The 20,880-nt window shown below is 35.7% G+C and overlaps 1 protein-coding gene across 5 annotated transcripts in view; it reads right to left on the bottom strand.

Annotated features, from left to right (window-relative positions):
* Positions 1 to 1,590: 1,590 nt before the first annotated feature.
* The window catches only part of ATP2B1 (ATPase plasma membrane Ca2+ transporting 1), a 130,531-nt gene continuing 111,241 nt past the window's right edge, over positions 1,591 to 20,880 (bottom strand). For 2 of the 5 annotated variants that reach the window (XM_086712676.1, XM_086712677.1), the window contains exons 16-22: positions 18,104 to 18,295; positions 17,653 to 17,866; positions 17,001 to 17,212; positions 12,355 to 12,462; positions 10,258 to 10,440; positions 9,786 to 9,872; positions 1,591 to 4,839 (exon numbers count right to left, since the gene is read on the bottom strand). In XM_086712676.1, the coding sequence (XP_086568802.1) occupies positions 4,528 to 4,839; positions 9,786 to 9,872; positions 10,258 to 10,440; positions 12,355 to 12,462; positions 17,001 to 17,212; positions 17,653 to 17,866; positions 18,104 to 18,295 (1,308 nt within the window). In that variant the 3' untranslated portion in view covers positions 1,591 to 4,527. Of the gene's footprint in view, positions 4,840 to 9,718; positions 9,873 to 10,257; positions 10,441 to 12,354; positions 12,463 to 17,000; positions 17,213 to 17,652; positions 17,867 to 18,103; positions 18,296 to 20,880 lie in introns of all 5 variants that reach the window. The other 3 variants (XM_086712680.1, XM_086712679.1, XM_086712681.1) reach the window with 3 other exon arrangements.

Below are 20,880 nucleotides of genomic sequence, written 5' to 3'. Positions count from 1 at the left end.
CATATTTAATAATAAATTAAATATTAATTTATGTGTGATGATATTCCTTTTAATACCTAAGGAAAGTTATCAGTGCTTACACTTCATGATCTGAAAAGCAATTTGGAAATTATGCGGTCCTTGTAACCCTGCCTTAAATTAAGAATCTCAGGGTCTTCCTGCATTGAACCCATAGCTGGACTTGGGTTAATACAGATTCTGGAAACAGTTTTCCTAGGATATGGTGCTGGTGAAGAAAGCTGTGCCAAAGACGGATGCTGTATAAGCACATAGGCACATTTCTTATTTTAATTGCCTACTTCGGAACAATTAATATTACATAGTTCAACAGTGATACTTTGGATTCAGAGAACACAGATTAGACGTGTCTACGTTTAGCAGAATATCTGGAGGCTGAAGCGTTTTTCTAAAAGACGGAAAATGTTAAAGAAGTAGTTAAGCTGAAAAGCATAAAAGTAAACTCCCAATTGAGAGTTTCAGGGACGAAATTATTGGTCTGTTGAAAAGGAAACTACATTATAAGGATAAAGACAATTCCTTTTTTGAAATCTAGTCATGAGAGAAGTACAGGAATACAGTCACAACTTCTTCCTGCATGAAATGCTCTTTACGGTATTATTATAGTGCTTATTCTAAAAGAAAGATTATTTTTCAAGAATCTTACAAAGATTAGTTTTTAGTTAGATGGTACTAATTATGCTAATAAAAGTATATATACACACACATATGTATATACACATACATGTATATGTGTGTATATACATATGTGTACACACACACACACACACACACATATATTTTTGGCCTACAAATGAGTGCAACATCGTAATTTAAAAACAAAGGTTGGGATGGCATTTGGACACAGAATCTTAAGGGTAGCAGAGGTTAGAAGAACATCGCAGCTGCAATAGGACAGTTATCTAAAGACACAAGGAAGCAAAAATATCAACAAAGACTTACAGAAACTCCCCTTTCTTACTTAATTTTACAAAGGGAACTTAATCCTAATACATGACACATATATAAAATCTAAGTTGACAAAATGGAAAACATCTCAGATCATGTCATAAATGTGGTACTTACAAATACTCAATAATTTACTAATAATTTTTACTAATGGAAAAATAATCACTTAAAGTTCAGTATTTCAACAAAGTTGTCGATTTATGTGAATAATTTATTATAAACATCAACTAAGGGCAATTTGATTAATTTTGTTACCACAGAGTTCAGATAATTGCTATTGACAATTTGGATCATTTAATGAAAAAAAGGAGCTCTAACAGTTATTGTGAAAAACTAACCTTTTCTAAAACCAAAACATTACACGCTCATAGACTGTAGAAATGATCTAATGTTGCTGCAAGGATTGAAGACCATGGGTAGAAGAGTTAAGGACAAGATACCCACTTTCGGTCTAGGGGCAAGGTCATGTGTATTAGAATATCGATTCCGTTGTAACACAACCACAACATTTCAAGTACATTACAGCATTTTCATTAACCAGATTTTCAAAATTTCAAGTAGAAAAAAGTAATTCCAAAATATGACGTTCTGATCAGTTCCAATATTCAAAAAGTTCAGTCCCCATTCAGAAACAGATAAACAGTATATTTATTAAATGAGTTAAGACAAATAAACTTTACAAATAGACAAATAATAAAAGGCTCAGTGGCTAAAATAGATGGTAAGCATCATTGAAAGAAATCAACACCATCACGGTATCTCAGTTGGCTTACACGTGTAAAAAGAAATTTTCAAAGAGCAATTTCACAGAAATGAAGCCAGTTTTTTTTTTTTTTCTTATAAACAAATCATCATTTCTTGGTTCAAAACTGACATCTGTTATGAAAATTACCATATCACATATTTGTAAGATGACAAGGAGTAACTCATCTTCAAAGTGCAAGTAAGTCTATTTACAACCACAAAAAAGGCAATGATGAGGAGAAAAGGAGTTTTAAAAAATATACAAAGATTAAAAACATTTGGGATGCAAAATTAAACAATTTTTTGGTTAGAGGATAAAAGAGAAAAAGTGATTGAATTACAGATGCTGATTTCAGCTATACATACTATATAATGGGATCCAAGATCTTGAACAGCTTGCTTGCATTTTTTTCTACTTACATAATGCTCTGGAAATTTCTGGTAGAAATTACAGTGTCTCAAAGAGAGAAATACACACTAAGCATGTCTTGCTACTAATTCATGGATGTCATAAGACCCGTTTATGGATTAGAGTTGGTGTAAAAAGCCATTGCCTTGAGTTGAAAAATGAATACTGTAAGAGCTCAATACAAATCCTCCAAAGCACATGCACGTCTAAATCTTTTGGTAATTACATTCATATTTAAGCATAACCAAAATAAAAAAGAAAACTAAAAACATTTCCCTTTTCTCTATTCCCTATGCCTTGTAGGCTCTCCAGTTCCTAGGGTCAATTTTTAGAGTTGAAAGGGTTCTTCGAGATAGTCTAGTCCACCACCCTCATTTAGGGTAAATGATTTTCCCAAGGTCATGCAGCACGTTAATGGCAAAACCAAGACTAGAAACCAGGCTGTGACTCCTAGCCTCGTATGCTTTCCAGCATATCATGCTACCTCTTTTTACAGTATGATTCACTATAAATACCTGATGAATAAATGTACAGTTACAAATGCTGACAGAGCCAATGTGTTTCTAAGACTTGCAGAGGATTACTGCAAACGATTGATGGAGAGAAAAAGATTTTCCTCCACCCACCAAAAATATCAAGCACCGTCAAACTAAACGTTTCTTTGCTAGGTCAGCATGCTCAGATGTCATAGTCCTCGTAAACTTTATGTCAGCCTGAGGATTGTATACCTGGTGAAATCTGGGCCCTAACACAACGCCAGTTCCTAAAAGGTAAAGACAGAGGCAAAAAAGGGGAGAAGGTAGACAAAAGAAACAAAGACTGAAAGAACCCAATTGGCTTAGAGATAGGCATTCATTCCAGTATATGGTTTACTGTTATATCTAAGTATGTATGTTTTAGGACCTTTTTCCACCTTTTCATATAAATCTCATTTTACCTAATTTGTTATTTGGCCACTTACAAATTAAAATAAATGTATCAAAGATAATGGTGATAATTATTATTTTCTTAGACTGTGAGACTATTTTAGACAAACTAAATTCTATGAAGAATATGTCAAATGGTGATTCTATTAGATTACCACTGGGGATCTATACCACAAGCGGTATTTCATGGGGCTGTTACCATCTTGAAATTCATTCCAATTGTGGTTAAAGAGAACAGACTGATGCACCATATATGCAGAATTAAGTAAAGAAGCTGCAATTTCTTTTTAAAAAAACATTGCCGTGTATTTATTTAATAAAAGGGCATATTTATGTTTACAAACAAGTTTCAAAAACAAAAGGAAAAACACGTATGCTTCCACCTGTTAACCTTTTTCAAAATGCCAACAGCCCTCATGCTGTATGAAGGTTTCTAAGGATTTATTAGAAAAATCAATACAGTTCACTCACAGTTCACCAAGACATCACTGAACTAACATGTTTAGACAAAAACAAAAAGGACTAAGGTTCTCTTGTAGTTTGATAGTTTGATTTAATTTGATTTGCCTGAAATAACAAAAGCATTTCAAGCATCTTTCATTATGTAGTTGATGTCCCACATTAAACAATCTACTAAATTCTGAACAAAGGTTATTAGCAAGTTTTCAAAAATTTTAAAAATTAAACAGTTGTTTCAAAACCATTAAGTAGTAAATGTATTTAAGAAACTAATTAGGACAGATGCCATAACTTCATTAAACACCACTGCTCATGTTTTTTTGTTTTGTTTTGTTTTGTTTTTTTGTTTTTTTTTTAAACAAAGCATTAGTGTTATCTATTTGGCTATTAGTATTAGCAATTTATCTACAATATTTAACAAGGTAAATTGTAGGCAAAAATTTAGTACAGTTTCAATAGAAACACCCCTTTTTGTTTTCCTGAAAATACAGCAGTATTTGAAGGACTAATTTTTCTCTGCATCAGTTATAAGGAAGCTTCCCATCTATGAACAGGAACAAAAAAAGTATCTACAAACCTTGTAAACAGATCTGTATCATTTATAAACATAAATAATCCAAATTATTAACAGCCAACAGCAGAAATTAAAGTATCAATTCAATGATCCAGGGTTTTGCTCGCTGTACCCTCCCCCTCTCCCATCAAGGACTGAGATAAACTAATGCTCTGCTAATACACTGTTCAGGACCATTCTTAGGTACTACTGATGATCCACAGGTCAGCATATGCTGAGTTTACTGTTTATCTGTCAGTTCGTTTCTCCCACCCCCCAAAAAGCACCCTCAGTCTGGCAGAAAGCTTTGCTTTTTTTTTTTAAAAAAATAAATCTACATTCGTACAAGTGTGTCTTCTGTTGAAGTCCAAAGACAAGAATACGATCTTGTCCATCACAATATGTGAAAAGACCCAGTTTTCAATTTGTTTCTTTACAATGCAGCTAGTGTGTTAACATTCAGCTTACAATCAGAGTGATGTTTCCAAACTATGTAGTGGGCTTCCTGGGGATGAAGAGGTAGCAGACTTGTTCATTTCTATTGTAAGGTGAATCCCGCTGTCAACAGCATTGTTATTTTTGTTGGGAGAGGGTGGAGGACTGGAGTTACGTTTTGTAGGAGCATCATCTTCAGCATCAGTGTCATCAATAAGGGGGATATGAGGCTCTGAATCTTCTATCCTAAACTCAGGATGTGTCATAAAGTTGTGAATCGAACTTCTTGATTCCGGTTTTTCTAACCCTTCGTATAAAGAACTACGAAATGCATTCACCACTCGAATCTGTAAATATCAGAAAACATAGAAAGATGTCAGTATGCTATTTGCTTAATTTAAAAATGGTTCATTTATGAGTTTGAATCCACAAACAGCTAGGTATGAGTGAATCATATTTGCATGTAATGCAGTGGGACTTGCAATACACTGTAAAAAAAAATGAATATTTTAGTAGGACACTACAGAACAACAAAACCACATACGCTAAGAATTAAGAGTTACAGAATTCAAAGTAATACTGACTGAGAAAATCTCATGGTCACTGGCTAAAAATTTAATAGCCATTTTATAGGACTTTTTTTCCCTAAGAAAACAAACACAAACAAACAAACAAAACAAAAACTTAATCATACACAAGCTTTAGCTGAGTTTTAAAATAAAAAAAAAAATAATTTTTTGAAAACAATTCAAGTAAGTTAAACAAAGTCAAGCACAGAGGGTTACTATTTATCATGCTAGGAATTAGGGGGTCACCGACTATGAAAAAGCCAAGCAAATATAAGCTGAATGCCACAATGAACTCACATCTACCCCACTAGTCCATTAATTAAAAAATAAAAATAAAGACAAAACCCAAATAAATATCTATAAAATGCCATTAAACAGCTATAAATATTTGAGTATATGCCATTTGTCTATAAAGCATTAGTATTTTTCTCTATAATAGATTAAAACATAAATCACTTTATATACTACAGTTCACTGGAAATAGATTTAAAACAAAACCAAAACCCTCTGGCATTCTTCTATAAACAACTCCGCAGTAAGACACAAAACTTTTTGGTATTTTTGCCCCTAAACAAACAGCCCAACAATTCACCCTCCTTCTTAGAAGTCTGCTGTATACGCGAAAAGAGGTTAATGGGTAATTAACTTAAAAACACTGTTGCACTCACTGACATTAGTCTCATTAACCCACGTCATACAGATTTTCAAAACAAAAAAAGGGACAAAATCCAAACAGTTGAGCATCTACTAAACATCAATCCAAATACAGTGTTTACTTTTGCATTGATTCTAATGAATCCTGTTTAGTAATGAAGACATCATTTACTCAAATGTTAAGAGAAATCACTAACATCAACCTTCATCAGAATCATATGACAATGATAATGAAAAAAATTAATGAATTTCTTCAAATGAACATTTGAATGTATTTTTAGAACAGGGAACAGGGGTGCCTGGGTGGCTCAGTTGGTTAAGTGCCCGACTTCAGTTCAGGTCATGATCCACAGCTCGTGAATTCGAGCCCTGCGTCAGGCTCTGTGCTGACACCTCAGAGACTGAAGCCTGCTTCAGATTCTGTGTGTCTCTCTCTCTGTCCCTCTCCCACTCATGCTCTGTCTCTCTCTCTCTCTCAAATATAAATAACCATTAAAAAAAAAAAGTAACAGATTTATGTCCACTTCTTTTTTTAATTGTATATATCTAAGATGTACAAATTGATGATTTGATATACATATATACACTGTGAAATAATCATGATGGACAGTCAAGCTAATTAACATAATACATCCCTACACACTCTTATCATTTGTGTGTGTGTGTGTGTGTGTATGTGTGTGTGTGTGTGTGTGTGTAAGAGTCTATCCTCTTAGCACATTTCAGGTATAGAAGTATTGTTACCTACGGTCACCATGCTATACATTACATCTCCAAAACTTACTGGTCTTACATAACTGAAACTTTGTACCCCTTGATAAACAGTTCCGTATCTCTCCCTACCCCTAACTGCCATTCTACTCTCCATTTCTATGCGTTTGACTATTTTAGACTCCCATTTCCAGGAATTTATCCAGAGGATTAAAATCAGGATCTTGAAGAGATACCTGCATTCCTATATTGCAGGATTATTTACAATAGGCAAGATACGGAAGCAACCTAAATGTCCACTGACAGTTGAACAGATAAAGAGAATGTGGCATATACATATAAGGAAATATTATTCAGCCTTGAAAAGGGAATTCTGTCATTTGTAACTACATATGCTAAGTTCTGATTAAAACATCATCTCTCCTCCCAGTTGTCTTCTCTCATTTACCAAGCCCTGTCTGCTGGAGGCTGCTTTACCTCTTGTTCATTTAGCTCTTATACACAGAAAGAAGATAGCATGGTAAAGTGAAGAATACAGAGGTGAAAGGTCTGGGTGTGAATTCCAGCTGGGCCACCTCCTAGCTGAGGGATGCTGGACAAACCTATTTCCTCAACTATAAAATGGGAAATAATAATGGCACCTACCTTACAGAGTTGTTACAGGAGATTAGTTAGTTAATACATGAACAAATTCAGAACAGTGTTAGCTCACAAGTAGCAATGTCATATCAGGGCTTTTCAAACTTTAATGTGCATGCAAAGCACCTGCGGGTCTTGTTAAAATGCAGATCCTGATTCAGGAGGGGCTCTCAGTGGATCTGATATTTAATGTAAAGTCTGCAACACAACTCTACAGAAATATGGTAAAGATAGCACATCTAAGGTCATATGACACCCTCCAAATGAAGAGCCAGTTATTCAAAATTTTGCTGAATAAAAATGAATATATACCACCCGGAAGATGAATTTGTCTAGGAAGTTTAACATGAAGTTAATCATGCAGAAACAATTAGACAAATCCAGAATGTAGGCTAAGGCAATTGGCCTTGTTTCTTCCAAAAGGTCAAGGTCATAAAAAAAAAAGAAAAAAAAAGGAGAGACAAAATGGATCAAAAATGCTATACACTATAGGACATTGCAGGGACAACTGGAGAAATCGGAATAGGACTGTACATGACACAATGGCCATCAATGTTAAAGTTCCTGGATGTGATAATACAGTATGATTACATAGCACACTTATTTTTAGGAGGTATATGCTAAAGTATTACGAGATGAAATGTCAGGATATCTGCCACTTACTTTCAAATGGTTCACAAAAAATGTATATACCAATATGTAGACAGATATATACTACTAATGTATAGACAGATAAAGCACACATTATAAAGTATTAAGAGTAGTAAATTCAGGTGACGGTATTCATGTATTAATCTTTCCAATTATCTGTCAGTTTGAAGGTTTTCAAATATAAAATTTTGAGGGGTGGAGGTCCTTCAGGATAAAGTCTCATTTTGCATCCTTCTTACAAGATATACACAGACCCTAACCCCTACCTTCCATTCCAGTGTCATCTTAGCACCTGTCCCTGAGGCCCACTTTCCTCAACTGGCAAATTTCTATTAAGGGTCAGCTTGGGAGAATTTCTTTCAGGTAATTTTTCCTGACTTCCCAGGGTGGGTTAAGGACCCGGTTGTAATAGTCCATGTTTCGTTGCCATGTAGAAACACATTTGTTTCCTATACTAGATTGCAAAGTCTGGTGGTTCTAGCACACAGCCCTGGCATATGGTAGGCCTTCCACAAGCGTTTACAGATCACAACTAAAGAAACATGAATTAACAGTAGGGGATGAAAGGGCGAGTGGTAATAAGCCCTCAAAAGCCAGGATGATGTGAAATCCATAAATACAGGGAAGGAGGGATGCAACCAACACTAGCTGTCCTAGGCACGTACACCATTTCATTTAGATAGGTGCAGACCTGGGGTAATTTTTAAAAGCGAGTCCTATCTGTGGATGTATGTAAATTTAACATCCTGTCTAACTTTACAGGGTGGTCTGTCCTTGGAGTACTTGGACAAGCCACTTAAACCTCAAGTCAGTTTTCACATCTGCAAAATGGGGATAGTTCCTGTTCTTCCTGTTTTCCAACACTGCCGAAAGTGACAAATGAAAATTACTTAAGCAAACTGAACAAATAGGCACTGTGTAAACCGTCCTCCTTAAAATAGCACTCTTTTCTTCTTCAGCTCATCGCCTGTCTAGCTTTCTCGTTCTTCCTAGTCTTTAACTGGTGGAGGACCAAATGGAAAAGATAGGTCTCTGCCCAAATATGAGATTAAGCATAAGTTATTTTCAGCTGATTTTGGGGATGGGTTGAATGGTGGGGTGAGCTTTGTTTCTTTAGTGCCTCCAATATTCTTAGAATTCACCATGAAATCAAGACTCTAATGCATAGTAAAGATGATAGAGGTTAAAAGGCTTTTGGGGAATTTGCCATTTATTAAAAACCTGAAAGAAAATGCATTATTCTAGTCAATTAATGGAAATCATGACATGTAATGGTTTAAGAATTGATCAATGGTACACCTTCCTACTTCCTTGGAAAACTTAACGGAACATTTCTTACCCAGGATAAAATTTTCATTAAACTGATTATATAAATGAAAAAAAAAATACCCGTAAATGCCACAAAACTTTGAAGCTCATACAGGGACCCCTTCTCAAAAATAAACAAACAAGTAAATAAATAAATTCAAAGCAATGCCACAAAGTCAGGACTAAGAAGGTAAACAACTGGCTGTATACTGAGATCTTTTCTTCAGGGTACTAACTTAACTTTGCAAACCGAACAAGATAAAAGTCAAAATGTTAGATTAATATTTAGCTTTAAAAATGTAAATTCTTGGTTCTGTTAGAGCAGTTTCAAATCACATGCTTTTGGGAACCATGCAGTATGAACATGTTTAAAGGCATATACTCAAAAATTTATAGTAGTTTCACAAATTCTAAGCTACAATTTTATTCCCCATATTAACTATCAGAGTTAGCACAGAGACAAGCTCACAGATTTCATATCTAATCTTTGGTTGCAACTGTTCCACCTGTTAGCTAGCCCTCTAAGAAATAAAACAACAACAACGACAACACTTTGAGGTCTCAATCCACTTTACGAAAAGAAAGCTTTATGAAAAGCCTGAACAATGAATTTAAACATTAAGGAGAAAATGAGAAACGTTAGGTGTGTGAAGTAGGAAATGTTAATTTCATGCACTTAGGAACACACACTCACACCCCACAGTAGTAGAAGCAGTAGAAGAGGAAAACACTACATGTGTAGGGGTAGAAATATTTGTTACATCATGATGCTGGCTGGCGATGGAGGGTTGCCGCCTTAGAGCCCCCTGAATGGAACTTCCACTCTGGAAAGCATTCACTACATCCATCTGCAAGGAATCAGAGATTGTGACAGCTTGCTCAGCAAGAGAGAGAGAGAACAAGAGAAAGGACCATTCCATCTATCAACATATAAAAAGTAAAGAAAAAGGCACTTTTTACAGAGCAGATAAATAGGCAAGAGTAGCATTTTGAGATGAAGGGGGGAAAAAAGCTAGGAAAAAAGGAGCTGAGGGGCATATAGACACATTCCTTCACGATGAGTTAAAACTTTCACTCATTCCAGGCACCAGTATTATTTTTCAAAAGAATAAGTTTTGTGGGTTGGGAAGGCTAGAAAGGAAGTTAAGGAGGGCATTCAAACCTCCTCCCCAGGTCTAAAAGCCCTTGGCCCCCACTCCCATCACTGCTCCTACCTCTCTACCAGGCCCATACCTGCGTCTGGATTCTGTTCAGACCTCTAAACCACAAGATCTGGCCGCGCCGCAACTCCCTTTCAGCATGGTCAATCTCTTCCACGTCCTCTGCTAGCTCCTCCTCGGGTATTTCTTCCTTTTGTGTTCCATGACCAGCTTCTTTTAGGAATTTTAAGCGGCTAGTTGGAATTGTTGAAATAAGCTACAACACAGGGGAAAGAACTTAGAAATAAATCAAAACCGAGTAAAATTAAACCAATCAACTGTAATACAAAAGGCACGAAAAGTTGCGAGTGTGGCCAACTATCGTCACCGACGGAGCAATGAGATCCTGTCCATCAGGCTTTGTTAATCAGAACCACAATAAAATGCTCTTTCCTTAGCTCCACAGAAGATTTAAGTTTGAAAAGTAAAAAGTTTTCCTGAGTGGAAATAACCTGATGATAGCTTTCTTATTTTAAGAAAGACTTTCAAGACAGTAAAATACACAGACATGCCCTGACCTATATATATTAAGTTCATATTAATTATATTGATTTCAAATAAAAGAAAAATGGCAAGTAGTCTTACTGGATGCAAAACAAGTTCATGTTTCATTAGTGCAGGGAAGAGTTCAATGAAAAGAAACATACCCAAATCAAAAAATCTTCAAGATTAAACTGAAAATAGTTTTTCTGTTTATTAAATGCATCTATTTTTACAAAATGAAGCTCTTTAAGATTGGATTAATACTGATTTATCATGACACCAACAGGAACAGATGCCCCAGGAAACACAAAGAGCATAAAAAACAGTAATAAGGATGTATTAACTTGTAAGTATTAATAGCCACTAAGTGCTTAAGGAAGTCTGGATTATCAGGGGGAAACAAGCATGCGGCCAAAATCAGAGCTGCTTGAAGAGCTTCTAGTCCAACCACCTCATTTCACAGAGGTGCTGGAACAGACTCAGACACATAAGACCTAAGGTCTCCTGACAACCAAAAGCAGTGCTCTTTCTACGGCAGCACACGTAAAATCAATAGACGACATCAACCAAAGCCTGCAACCGGTCCCTGTTGGGTATGTTGGCTGTACTGAACTTCCTCTTCCTGAAATGAGCCAGATGTTTTGGGAGGTTGTGGGGTTCTGTTTTGCCTATGAGGAACATTATGAAATAACTAAAAAGGTAATCAAAAAAGAAAGGAGGCCCAGGTATGGATCCTACTTATAAGAAGACCTCTATTAATGAGTAATGCAACAGGAGTAAGAAGAGAAACCCCAGAACCTAGAAACATAATTAAGAAAAAGGTGAGATAAAGGCACATGAAGATTGAGTTAAGTTTCAGTAAAACCTGGATATTTACTTAGACTGACTTGCAGAACAATAAATTAGGTCACACAAGTTACACACCACAGCCTAATCGTTTATGGAAATGTTAGTACAGACTATCAGTTACTTTTACAGTAATGGTAACGGACTTAAAATGAACAGGGAACACACACCACTGCCACTTATCGTTTTTAAAAAAATGACAGGCATTTGTAAGCTGCTTATACCAAGGATGAAATAGATCTCATTTTTCAGGTATTGTATTTTATATGTATATTGTCAAAGCCAATCAATCCAAATAACTGAAAATGTCATTTTGTGGCCCATTTATCCAGGTACCATTATTTTTACAGAAGTATCCTCTAAATGAACTGAAATTCAAGCTTTTTCCTTAACTGTATTTTGGATTAAATTACATAACAAAATGATGAAAAGTCCAGTAAAAATATTTACTCTGACAATGCAAAAATAGGTCATAGAGCAAAAGATAGAGATATTAGCATCTAAACCAGTTATAAATACATTATCTTAATAATGGTTATAAACCTTGCTCTAATGAACAAATTAAAAAAAATAGGTAAGAAATTTAAAGTTTTATTATATTGGCATAACCATAACAAACAATAATAACATATGAGAACAAATATTACATTTAAAAAACCCTCATGCCCCCGAATGCCCTTTCATGATCTAGAATGGCAACTACTTAGAATTAAGTAACAGAACTGATTAAAGAAAATACATACTGGAAATTAAAAAAAAAAAAATCACTTCAGGTTTCAACATAAAATGATGAGCTTTTTACCTGGCCCCAGAGTAACGTTCCCATTCCTAGGAATATTGACCATAGCCACTGTTCTATTGAAAGTTCTGAACAACTGAAAGGTTTTCCACCAAACTGCACAATTATTATCTGGAGGAATAATCAAGAGTAAATTTATTTAAATCTTTTAAACTTTACATTTCATATACTTCAAAAATTACCCAAATTTGTATCCTTTAAAACTCAAGATGAGTAACGATTACTCTGATGGTGACAGGCATTATCATATTCACAGCTGAAAATAAGACAAATGAAAATAAATTAAAATCTCTCTGCTGAAAATTTTAAATGCATGTATATTTCATGTTTAAATTATGTTCAGTAAAAACTAAAAAAAACCCAAAAAACTCCTAACCAGGAAAGATAACTTTACGCTATTTCTGGAATGATCGAAGTAACTACGTGCCCTTGTATTTAGTATAATTCTTTGCGTAATTTTAGTGTATTTTTGTGGAAAAGACCACAAACTATGAAAAGCGAACATAATATCCAATCTTGTTTTCCTCCTCCACAGCTGTTCATTCTTTGTTCACATTTAGATGTCAGGACAAACATGAATAGTAAGAGAGGACAAGCAACTTGCAAAGTTCCATGAAATACATGCTTATTTAGGTGGTGAATCCTCAGAAATTTGGTCTCCCTTATAAAGGGAGAGAAGTCTAATGATCTGCATGAATAAAATCCTTAATCCAGTGCTTATGCTGCTCTTATTTTAAAGGAATATTAAGAATTAAATATCAATATTCACCTTCTCGTGAGTCTGACAGGCTTCTCTTTCATATGGCAGTTAGTAGCTACCAAATATTGAAATTAAAAGGAATCAATTTGGTATTAACATTTTTAAATGTTTCAAGTTATGCATTCCATTCTTTATAGCTGTACTTGATCCCAAATTCAAGTGATATGTGTTTGTCAATTCCACTGTTCTTCAAAATCAAGACTATTTGTATACTTTAAAAATAGATTTCTTTTTTTTTTTTTTCCAGCAGCCCAACCAGTCAATTATAACTGACCTGGCAATCTTGCTTGGATTTTAATAGAGATATCTAACTAAAATAATTTTCTTTCATAAACTGAAAGCTCAATATTTATTTGTGGGTTTTCTATTTTTTTAAAAATTTGAACTTTATCTTTTGGTATAATAAGGATGTGAAAAACATATTAAGATGTTGGGCAAACAATCAACAATTAATATGATTGGACTGATTTAATTTCGTAGTTTCAGATTTTTTAAATTTTTATTTATTTTTTGAGAAAGAAAGAGAGAGCGTAAACAGGGGAGGGGCAGGGAGAGAGGGAGACAAAGAATCCAAAGTAAGCTCCAGGCTCTGAGCTGTCAGCACAGAGCCCGATGCAGGGCTCGAACTCACAGACTATGAGATCATGACCTGAGCTAAGTTGGATGCTTAACTGACTGAGCCACCCAGGTGCCCTGGACTGATTTCATTTTGTGAGAAATAATCTTTCATTTTCGAGTTGTAAGGAATAAAACTGAATAGTTGTAGCATTTACTTCTAAGAGCAAGAGACTAAGTTTCCACATATTCCTCAATATATGCCTTACTTAGATCAACAAAATACTACAGAACTGTGTAATTGTGCGCTGAAGCATTTTCTAAATGTGTGCTGAGGGAGCCTTGAATTAGGTGTTATCTAAATTTAGAAGTAGCTGGTTTAAAAATATTTTTAATGTTTATTTTTGAGAGAGAGACAGAGACAAAACCTGAGTGGGGGAGGGGCAGGAAAAAAGGGAGACACAAAATCCAAAGCAGGCTCCAGGCTCTGAGCTGTCAGCACATTGCCTGACATGGGGCTGGAACCCACAAACTGTGAGATCATGACCTGAGCTGAAGTCGGACACTTAAGTGACTGAGCCATCCAGGGGCCCCTGGATTATTTTTTAAAACTTTTTTTATCTATATTTGAGAGAGAGAGGGGCAGAGAAAGAGAGAGGGAGACACAGAATCTGAAGCAGGTGCCAGGCTCTGAGTTGTCAGCACAGAGCCTAACTCGGGGCTCAAACCAGGAACCGTGAGATCATGACCTGAGCTGAAGTTGGATGCTCAACCGACTGACCCACCAAGGCAACACTAGAAGTAGCTGGATTAAACAGAGTTCAACAAGTTCCTTAACTGTAGGATTTCCCAAAGACTTTGAACTGTTAATTAAAAAAAAAAAAAAAAGGAAAAAAAAAATGCTGCGGACATTTGGGTAATTTTCCCTTCCAAGCACTAAGCTCAGAGCTTCTTCACATGCATGGTCTCTCTTAATGATTCAGTAATTCTGTGATGTGACCCAATTATTATCCTCCCCATTTCAGAGATGAAGCAACTGCAGCTTGTCAAGGTCACACAATTACTAAGAGGCAATGACCTGACTCCACCACTAAGTGACTCCCAAGTTTGTACTTGTAACTACTGTGTTCTATTGTTTGAAGAAACTCCAAGGGGGTGCCTGGGTGGCTCAGTTGGCTGAGCATCCTATTCTTGACTTCAGCTCAGGTCATGATCTCACGATTCCTGAGTTTGGGCCCTGTGTTGGGCTCTGCGCTGACAGTGTGACACCTACTTGGGTTTCTTTCTCTCCCTCCCTCTCTGCCCTTCCGCAGCTTGTGTGTGCGGTCTCTCAAAATAAATAAATAAATAAATAACCTTTAAAAAAAAAAAAAAAGAAACTCCAAGAGGTAAATAGGCAGTATTCCTTAACTTCTCTAAGGGTGTAAGAGGAACTAAAGGAACCAATGTTTCATGAGACATATTTTGAAAACACTGATTGTTTTAATTGCTACAAAGTAGAAGAGAGACAAAATATTTACAAAGAACTAAGGATTATTCTATACTTCATGACCTGTCCAAAAAAAAAAAAAAAAAAAAAAGAGAAGAAAAATCAGCTAGTAAATAAAAAGAGACAAATTAAATTTAATACAATTTATAAGGTGAACTCTTCAAGTACCTCAGCTCTACAATCAAGATTTTGGCTAGACTAACTGTGTAAATCAACGGCCATGTTTTCCTACCCAGGTGAAACTGTCCACAAAAATGCTAATCAAAGTGCTGATCCATGATAAGAAGATAAGGAACAGGCACCAAAGTACAAATCAATGCACTGTTTGCACAGCGTTACCACTGCAGCTGCTACTACATGCAAAAAGAAAAAAAACCACAGAAACCTCCAGCAACATATAAAAAACTCTCAGTTGAAATACAGTGTGATTAATGAAAATTGTTAATTTACATTCTGACACATGGTCCTTATCTCACTGTGGACCTGTAATAAATGGACCAGTAGCTGGTCCACGGACCACACTTTGAACAGTACTGGCTTATTTATAAGGTATTGAAGAATGATATCTCACTTTAACTGTTTTGGGTATACCAATCTTTGCTGGGAACCAAATTACCAGATTTGCCTGATAGGCAGTTAAATTTTTTGCAACTCCCACATATTACAAAGATAACCTCAATTTTATAGCAAGTAAAAGCTAAAACTTTAGCATGTCATGAACAATGATTTTTTAACAAACATAAACAAAATACTTCCAGAAAATACTTGATAAGTAAGCAACATTTCTCCTAAAGTTTATGGAAATTGAAAGCTAAAACAGAAACAATTAAGTCTGGGGTTTTGGTACCTAGAGTACACAAGCTATGGCTGAATAAACTGTTTAAAATTCTTCAATCTTCATTTCAAAACAAGCACTATCACTGCCTGGTTCCTTTGTTGAAAAAGCTCACTATTTAATTTTAAATCTTGTTTGACAGTACAGGTAACCCATGAACAACACGGGTTTAAACTCTGTGGGTCCACTTATACATGGATCTTTTTCAGTAAACACAGTACAGTACTGTAAACGTATTTTCTCCTTATGATTTCTTAGCAACATTTTTTCAACATTTTTTCTCTACCTTACATTATTGTAAGAACACAAATATTTAGTATTTATATAACATTCAAAACTATGTGTTAATTGACTAAGTTATTGGTAAGGCTTCTGGTCAATAGTAAGCTATTAGTAGTTGAGTTCTGGGAGAGTTCCAAAGTTATATTCAGATTTTCAACTGTGCAGGGGTGAGCTGGGGTGAGGAAAGGGTGTGGGCTGGTGCCCCTATCCCATGTTGTTCAAGGGCCAAATGAAAAACTGGCATGTACCAACTCAGCAGCATTCAGAATCACATGAATTTTAGAATATTCATTTCAGATATTATTATTTAATAACAGACTCAACTGTAGACAAAGGATTACTATCAACTGTGGGACGCAATTAAGCGATCCCTGTAGCTAGACTAGAAACTGGTTAACTAAGATTTATCTTAAGTAACATTAAAATTATAATAGTTTGATCATGATATAGAATGAAGAATCAGTATCAGATTAAGTAAAAAGTATCACAACCACAGAATTGGTAGTGCAATTAAAATAGTATTAGCTTAATATGATCTTCAGGATTTCAGGATAGAAATGATCATATTTTCACTGGAGGTATGATATTTAAAACTTTTTTTAGGTGTCATTAAGGCAATACATAGAAGCCCCACACATGTAGCAGTCAAGTAACTTCTGGAACAAGCTACCTGTTTAGTATCTTCTACATAATAATCAAATGTGAAACTATCTTTTCCAATTACCCACCTGTACCACAAAAGTGCCTAAAACAATTGTGCAGAAGATGGCATTATTAAAGATTCCTTCGAATACATTTCTTTCACCATGAATTTTCCGGGCATTTATTTCGTTGAAAAGTTGCATCAGCACAAAGGTATTAAAAACAATAGTATAATGTTCGGAAGGAGGAGCATGCAAAGGAGCATTTCTTCCACTATCAATATCAAAAAACTTTTCTCCTGAAAGAATGAAAAATTACGATTTTGTAATTATCATACAAAATAATTTAACATTTCAAGAAAAGTATGCAGTAATAAAACCTAGCCAGACCTTTATTTGATCTCCAATGACAGCACAGGAAAAGTTGGAAGGAACCTGGGGTTATCTAATACAACTCCCTTGTTTTATAGACGAGGACATGGAACCCCCCAAATTATGATATCGAAGTTAGTGGCAGAACCAGGACAAGAAACGAGGATTCTTTTTACTTCCTCCCACTATCTATTGTAGTGCCTTCCTAATAAGCATCATCCACTGACAAAGAGGAGAAAGTAAAGATAAATGGGGGTCAGAAACAGAACAACTTCTGTTCTTGAAGAAGTTGTAACATTAAAACATCTGGGATTACATTAGCTTGGAATAAAAACAACCAAAGCTTTATCAGGCATTGAATTCTTACCAGCAAATAAGAGTGTAAAGACTACTACAAGTTGATAGAATGCATGACCCAAAATATTCTTCATCATCGTGCGTGAGATGAGAGGCTTATTTCTACCATAAGGCTTCCGGAGCAAGAGAGACTCAGTGGGGGGTTCAGTCGCCAGAGCCAGGGAAGCGAGCGTATCCATTATGAGGTTCACCCACAGCATCTGTACAGCCTTAAGTGGTGAATCCTAGAAAAGACAGGTTTCCTAATAGACATTCATAACTATTCAGGGACTCAGAAATTCTCAGGAAGCCTTTTGTATTTAAGAACTTACAGAACAGAACAGGATTACATTTTTATATTAATTAACCTATAATATTAAGGTTCAGTTTATTCAACTATTTAAGTACTTTAACGCAGCAGATTATACACACAGTTTTGCTTTAAAACAACCATGTTTTAATAAAAAAAACTGTGAACCTACTTGAGTAATACAGGCGCCCGTGAAAGCAACAATCACTGCTACTACATTAACTGTGAGCTGGAACTGAAGAAATTTGGAGATGCTGTCATAGACATTTCGTCCCCACATAACTGCCTTAACAATGCTCGTAAAGTTGTCATCTGTGAGAATAATATCAGATGCTTCTTTAGCTACGTCAGTTCCAGCGATACCCTATTAAAAAAAATTCTGTGAATTAGACTCAATGTTTAAAGTATAACCTTTAAATATCCGAAAGGGTAGTAAATAACAAAAATTGTTACCTCCATACTTAGTAACTAAGGACTTAAATTTACTGTAAAAGAAGGTAATATACTTATTCTGAGATACCTGTCAGGAAGATATTCCATCTAAAGCAAAAATCAAAGAATAAGATATTGCATGAAATGTAAGTACAAACCAAATATTTCCAATGAAAACCTAGTGTTGTAATTGAAATATGCTGTAAGTATAAAATATGCACTGGTTCTGAAGACTTAATACAAAAAAGAAAAAAGAAAGCTCAACAGCTCACTAATTATTTTTTCATTGGTTACACTTTTAAGGGATATTTTGGATTCACTGGTTTAAATAAAATAATTATTAAAAGTTAAAAAGGAGAAAAGAAAGTTCAAACTTGGCTTAAAAACAATGAGGAATGAACACAGGCATCACCCAAGTTCCTCCCAACAGTCACACAAAAAGATACATTCAACAATAACAACTCACAACAACGTTAGTGAGAAAGGAGACAGTGCAAAGAAATCCTAAAAGGCTAGAAAGGAGATAACCAAACTGTAAGCTGGCAGACCCTAGAGAATGGAATCCTAAGCCAAGAGTAGGGAAAGCAGAAAATTAACTTTCTTTGCACTACAGAACGCTCCTCTACAAGGCCCAGTACTTGGCAGCACCAGGTAGCACTGGAAGGAGGGGTGAAGGTACGAATGAAAAGAGAAGGATTTCTTGTAAGTCGATCAAAGACACTGAAGAAGTACCAAGAAGGTCCAAACTAAGAACCACGTCCGTCAAGAGTAGAATGGATGCATTAATAAACTGTGGATTAATCAAAACAACACAGGTGAATCTCAGATAATGATGGATCAAGAATACTGGACTCACGGGGCACCCGGGTAGATCAGCCGGTTGTTTAAATGTCTGACTTTGGCTCAGATCATGATCTCGCGGTTCACAGGTTCAAGCTGGACTCAAAATAACACGTAACACAATTTTCTTATGTTCAAAGTTTGGTAACAGGCAAAAGTAATCTTCAGACTACTAGTTATCTTTGCAGAGAAACAGGGCAACGATTAGAAGACGGTGTGACTGACACACCTATGGGAATAGGTAATAATCTATTTCTCTCCCTGCATAGTAGAACAGGTCTGTTCATTTGTGATAATCCATTCAGTTGTATATTTATTTATGTATTTTTTTAATTTTTAAAGTTTATTTATTTCGAGAGAGAGAGAATGAGTGGGGGGTGGGCAGAGACAGAGGGGGACAGAGGATCCAAAGCCAGTTCTGTGCTGACAGCAGAGCCGGATGTGGGGCTCGAACTCATGAACTGTGAGACCATGACCTGAGCTGAAATTGGACACTTAACCAACTGAACCACCCAGGTGCCCCTCAGTTGTGCATTTATGACTTAGGCACTTTTCCGTATGTGTGTTACACGTTAATAATAAAATTAAAAGAAAAGGCACCTAGATCCTCAAGGCCTCTTCCCAAGTCCATGCAACCAAGTGACAATTTGGTGAGCCCTCTGACCTGGACGAAGACTGCCTGCTAATTTATCAGAGAGGGTATGACCAAGAAGGTCCAGACTGAAGGGTACCAAGCACTGCTAAATATAGGGGTGCTACCCTGAAAAAAAAAAGAGGCTAAGAGTAACTCTGTTTATTGAGTGCTGAGACCACGACCCTTTTTTCTCTACTTGTTGCCCAGTACTGTACCAGTATTAAGGTACAGATTTGACAATTATTTTCTGAGAATCTTAAGAGAAAAGACCTAAAAATACAATTCAATGTACCCCAAGGAAGTGAAATGGCCAAGCCAGAACACTTTACTGAGAGGCTTCTGTTTGACAAATTCCACCTACAGGTCCAAGGCTTTCCAGCTTTCCACTGGTAGACACTCAGAGACAACCGAGAATCACCTGACATCTGAGGAAAGACTAATCTGAAAGAGACTAAACCAAAAGGCAAATGGACACACAGACTCTGCAGAGACAAAAATTTATTTTAAAAAGTCAAATCCTTAGAAAGGTACATCAGTGAAACATGAATAGGATGCTAAAACAAGAACAAAAAACTTAGAGATCCAAAAACAACTCTTGGAAATTACAATATATGATCACAGAAATGAAAAAAACAAAAACAAACCCAAAACTAAAAAACAGAAACCGAGGAAATATCCCTGAAAATAAAGCAAGATGACAAAGGTATGGTAAATACGAAAAAAGGAGACCAGATAGTAAGTCCAAACAGTCCAAGAACTGGGAAGGACGTAGCACTTTTACGGGCTCACCAGGCACAGGGTGGGAAGGAGGGTGGGTATTCCAAAAGAAAAAACAGTGGCGATGAAATGACTATTACAAAAAAATTTCACAAAATTGAAGAAAATGAGTTTATTTCATAACAGAAAGTTGTTTCATGACAAAAAAATCATTACATTTCAGGAGACTGGAAACTAAGACGTATATACTTCCAGAAAGGAAAACAAAAAAAGAAAACAACACAAGAGGTTCAAAATTCAAAATGGTTCGTAACAATAGAGGAATG

Source organism: Puma concolor, chromosome B4 (assembly GCF_028749965.1).
Source record: "Puma concolor isolate L17-30 chromosome B4, mPumCon1.1.hap2, whole genome shotgun sequence".
Taxonomy (NCBI): domain Eukaryota; kingdom Metazoa; phylum Chordata; class Mammalia; order Carnivora; family Felidae; genus Puma; species Puma concolor.
This window is presented reverse-complemented; position numbering and strand designations above follow the sequence as displayed.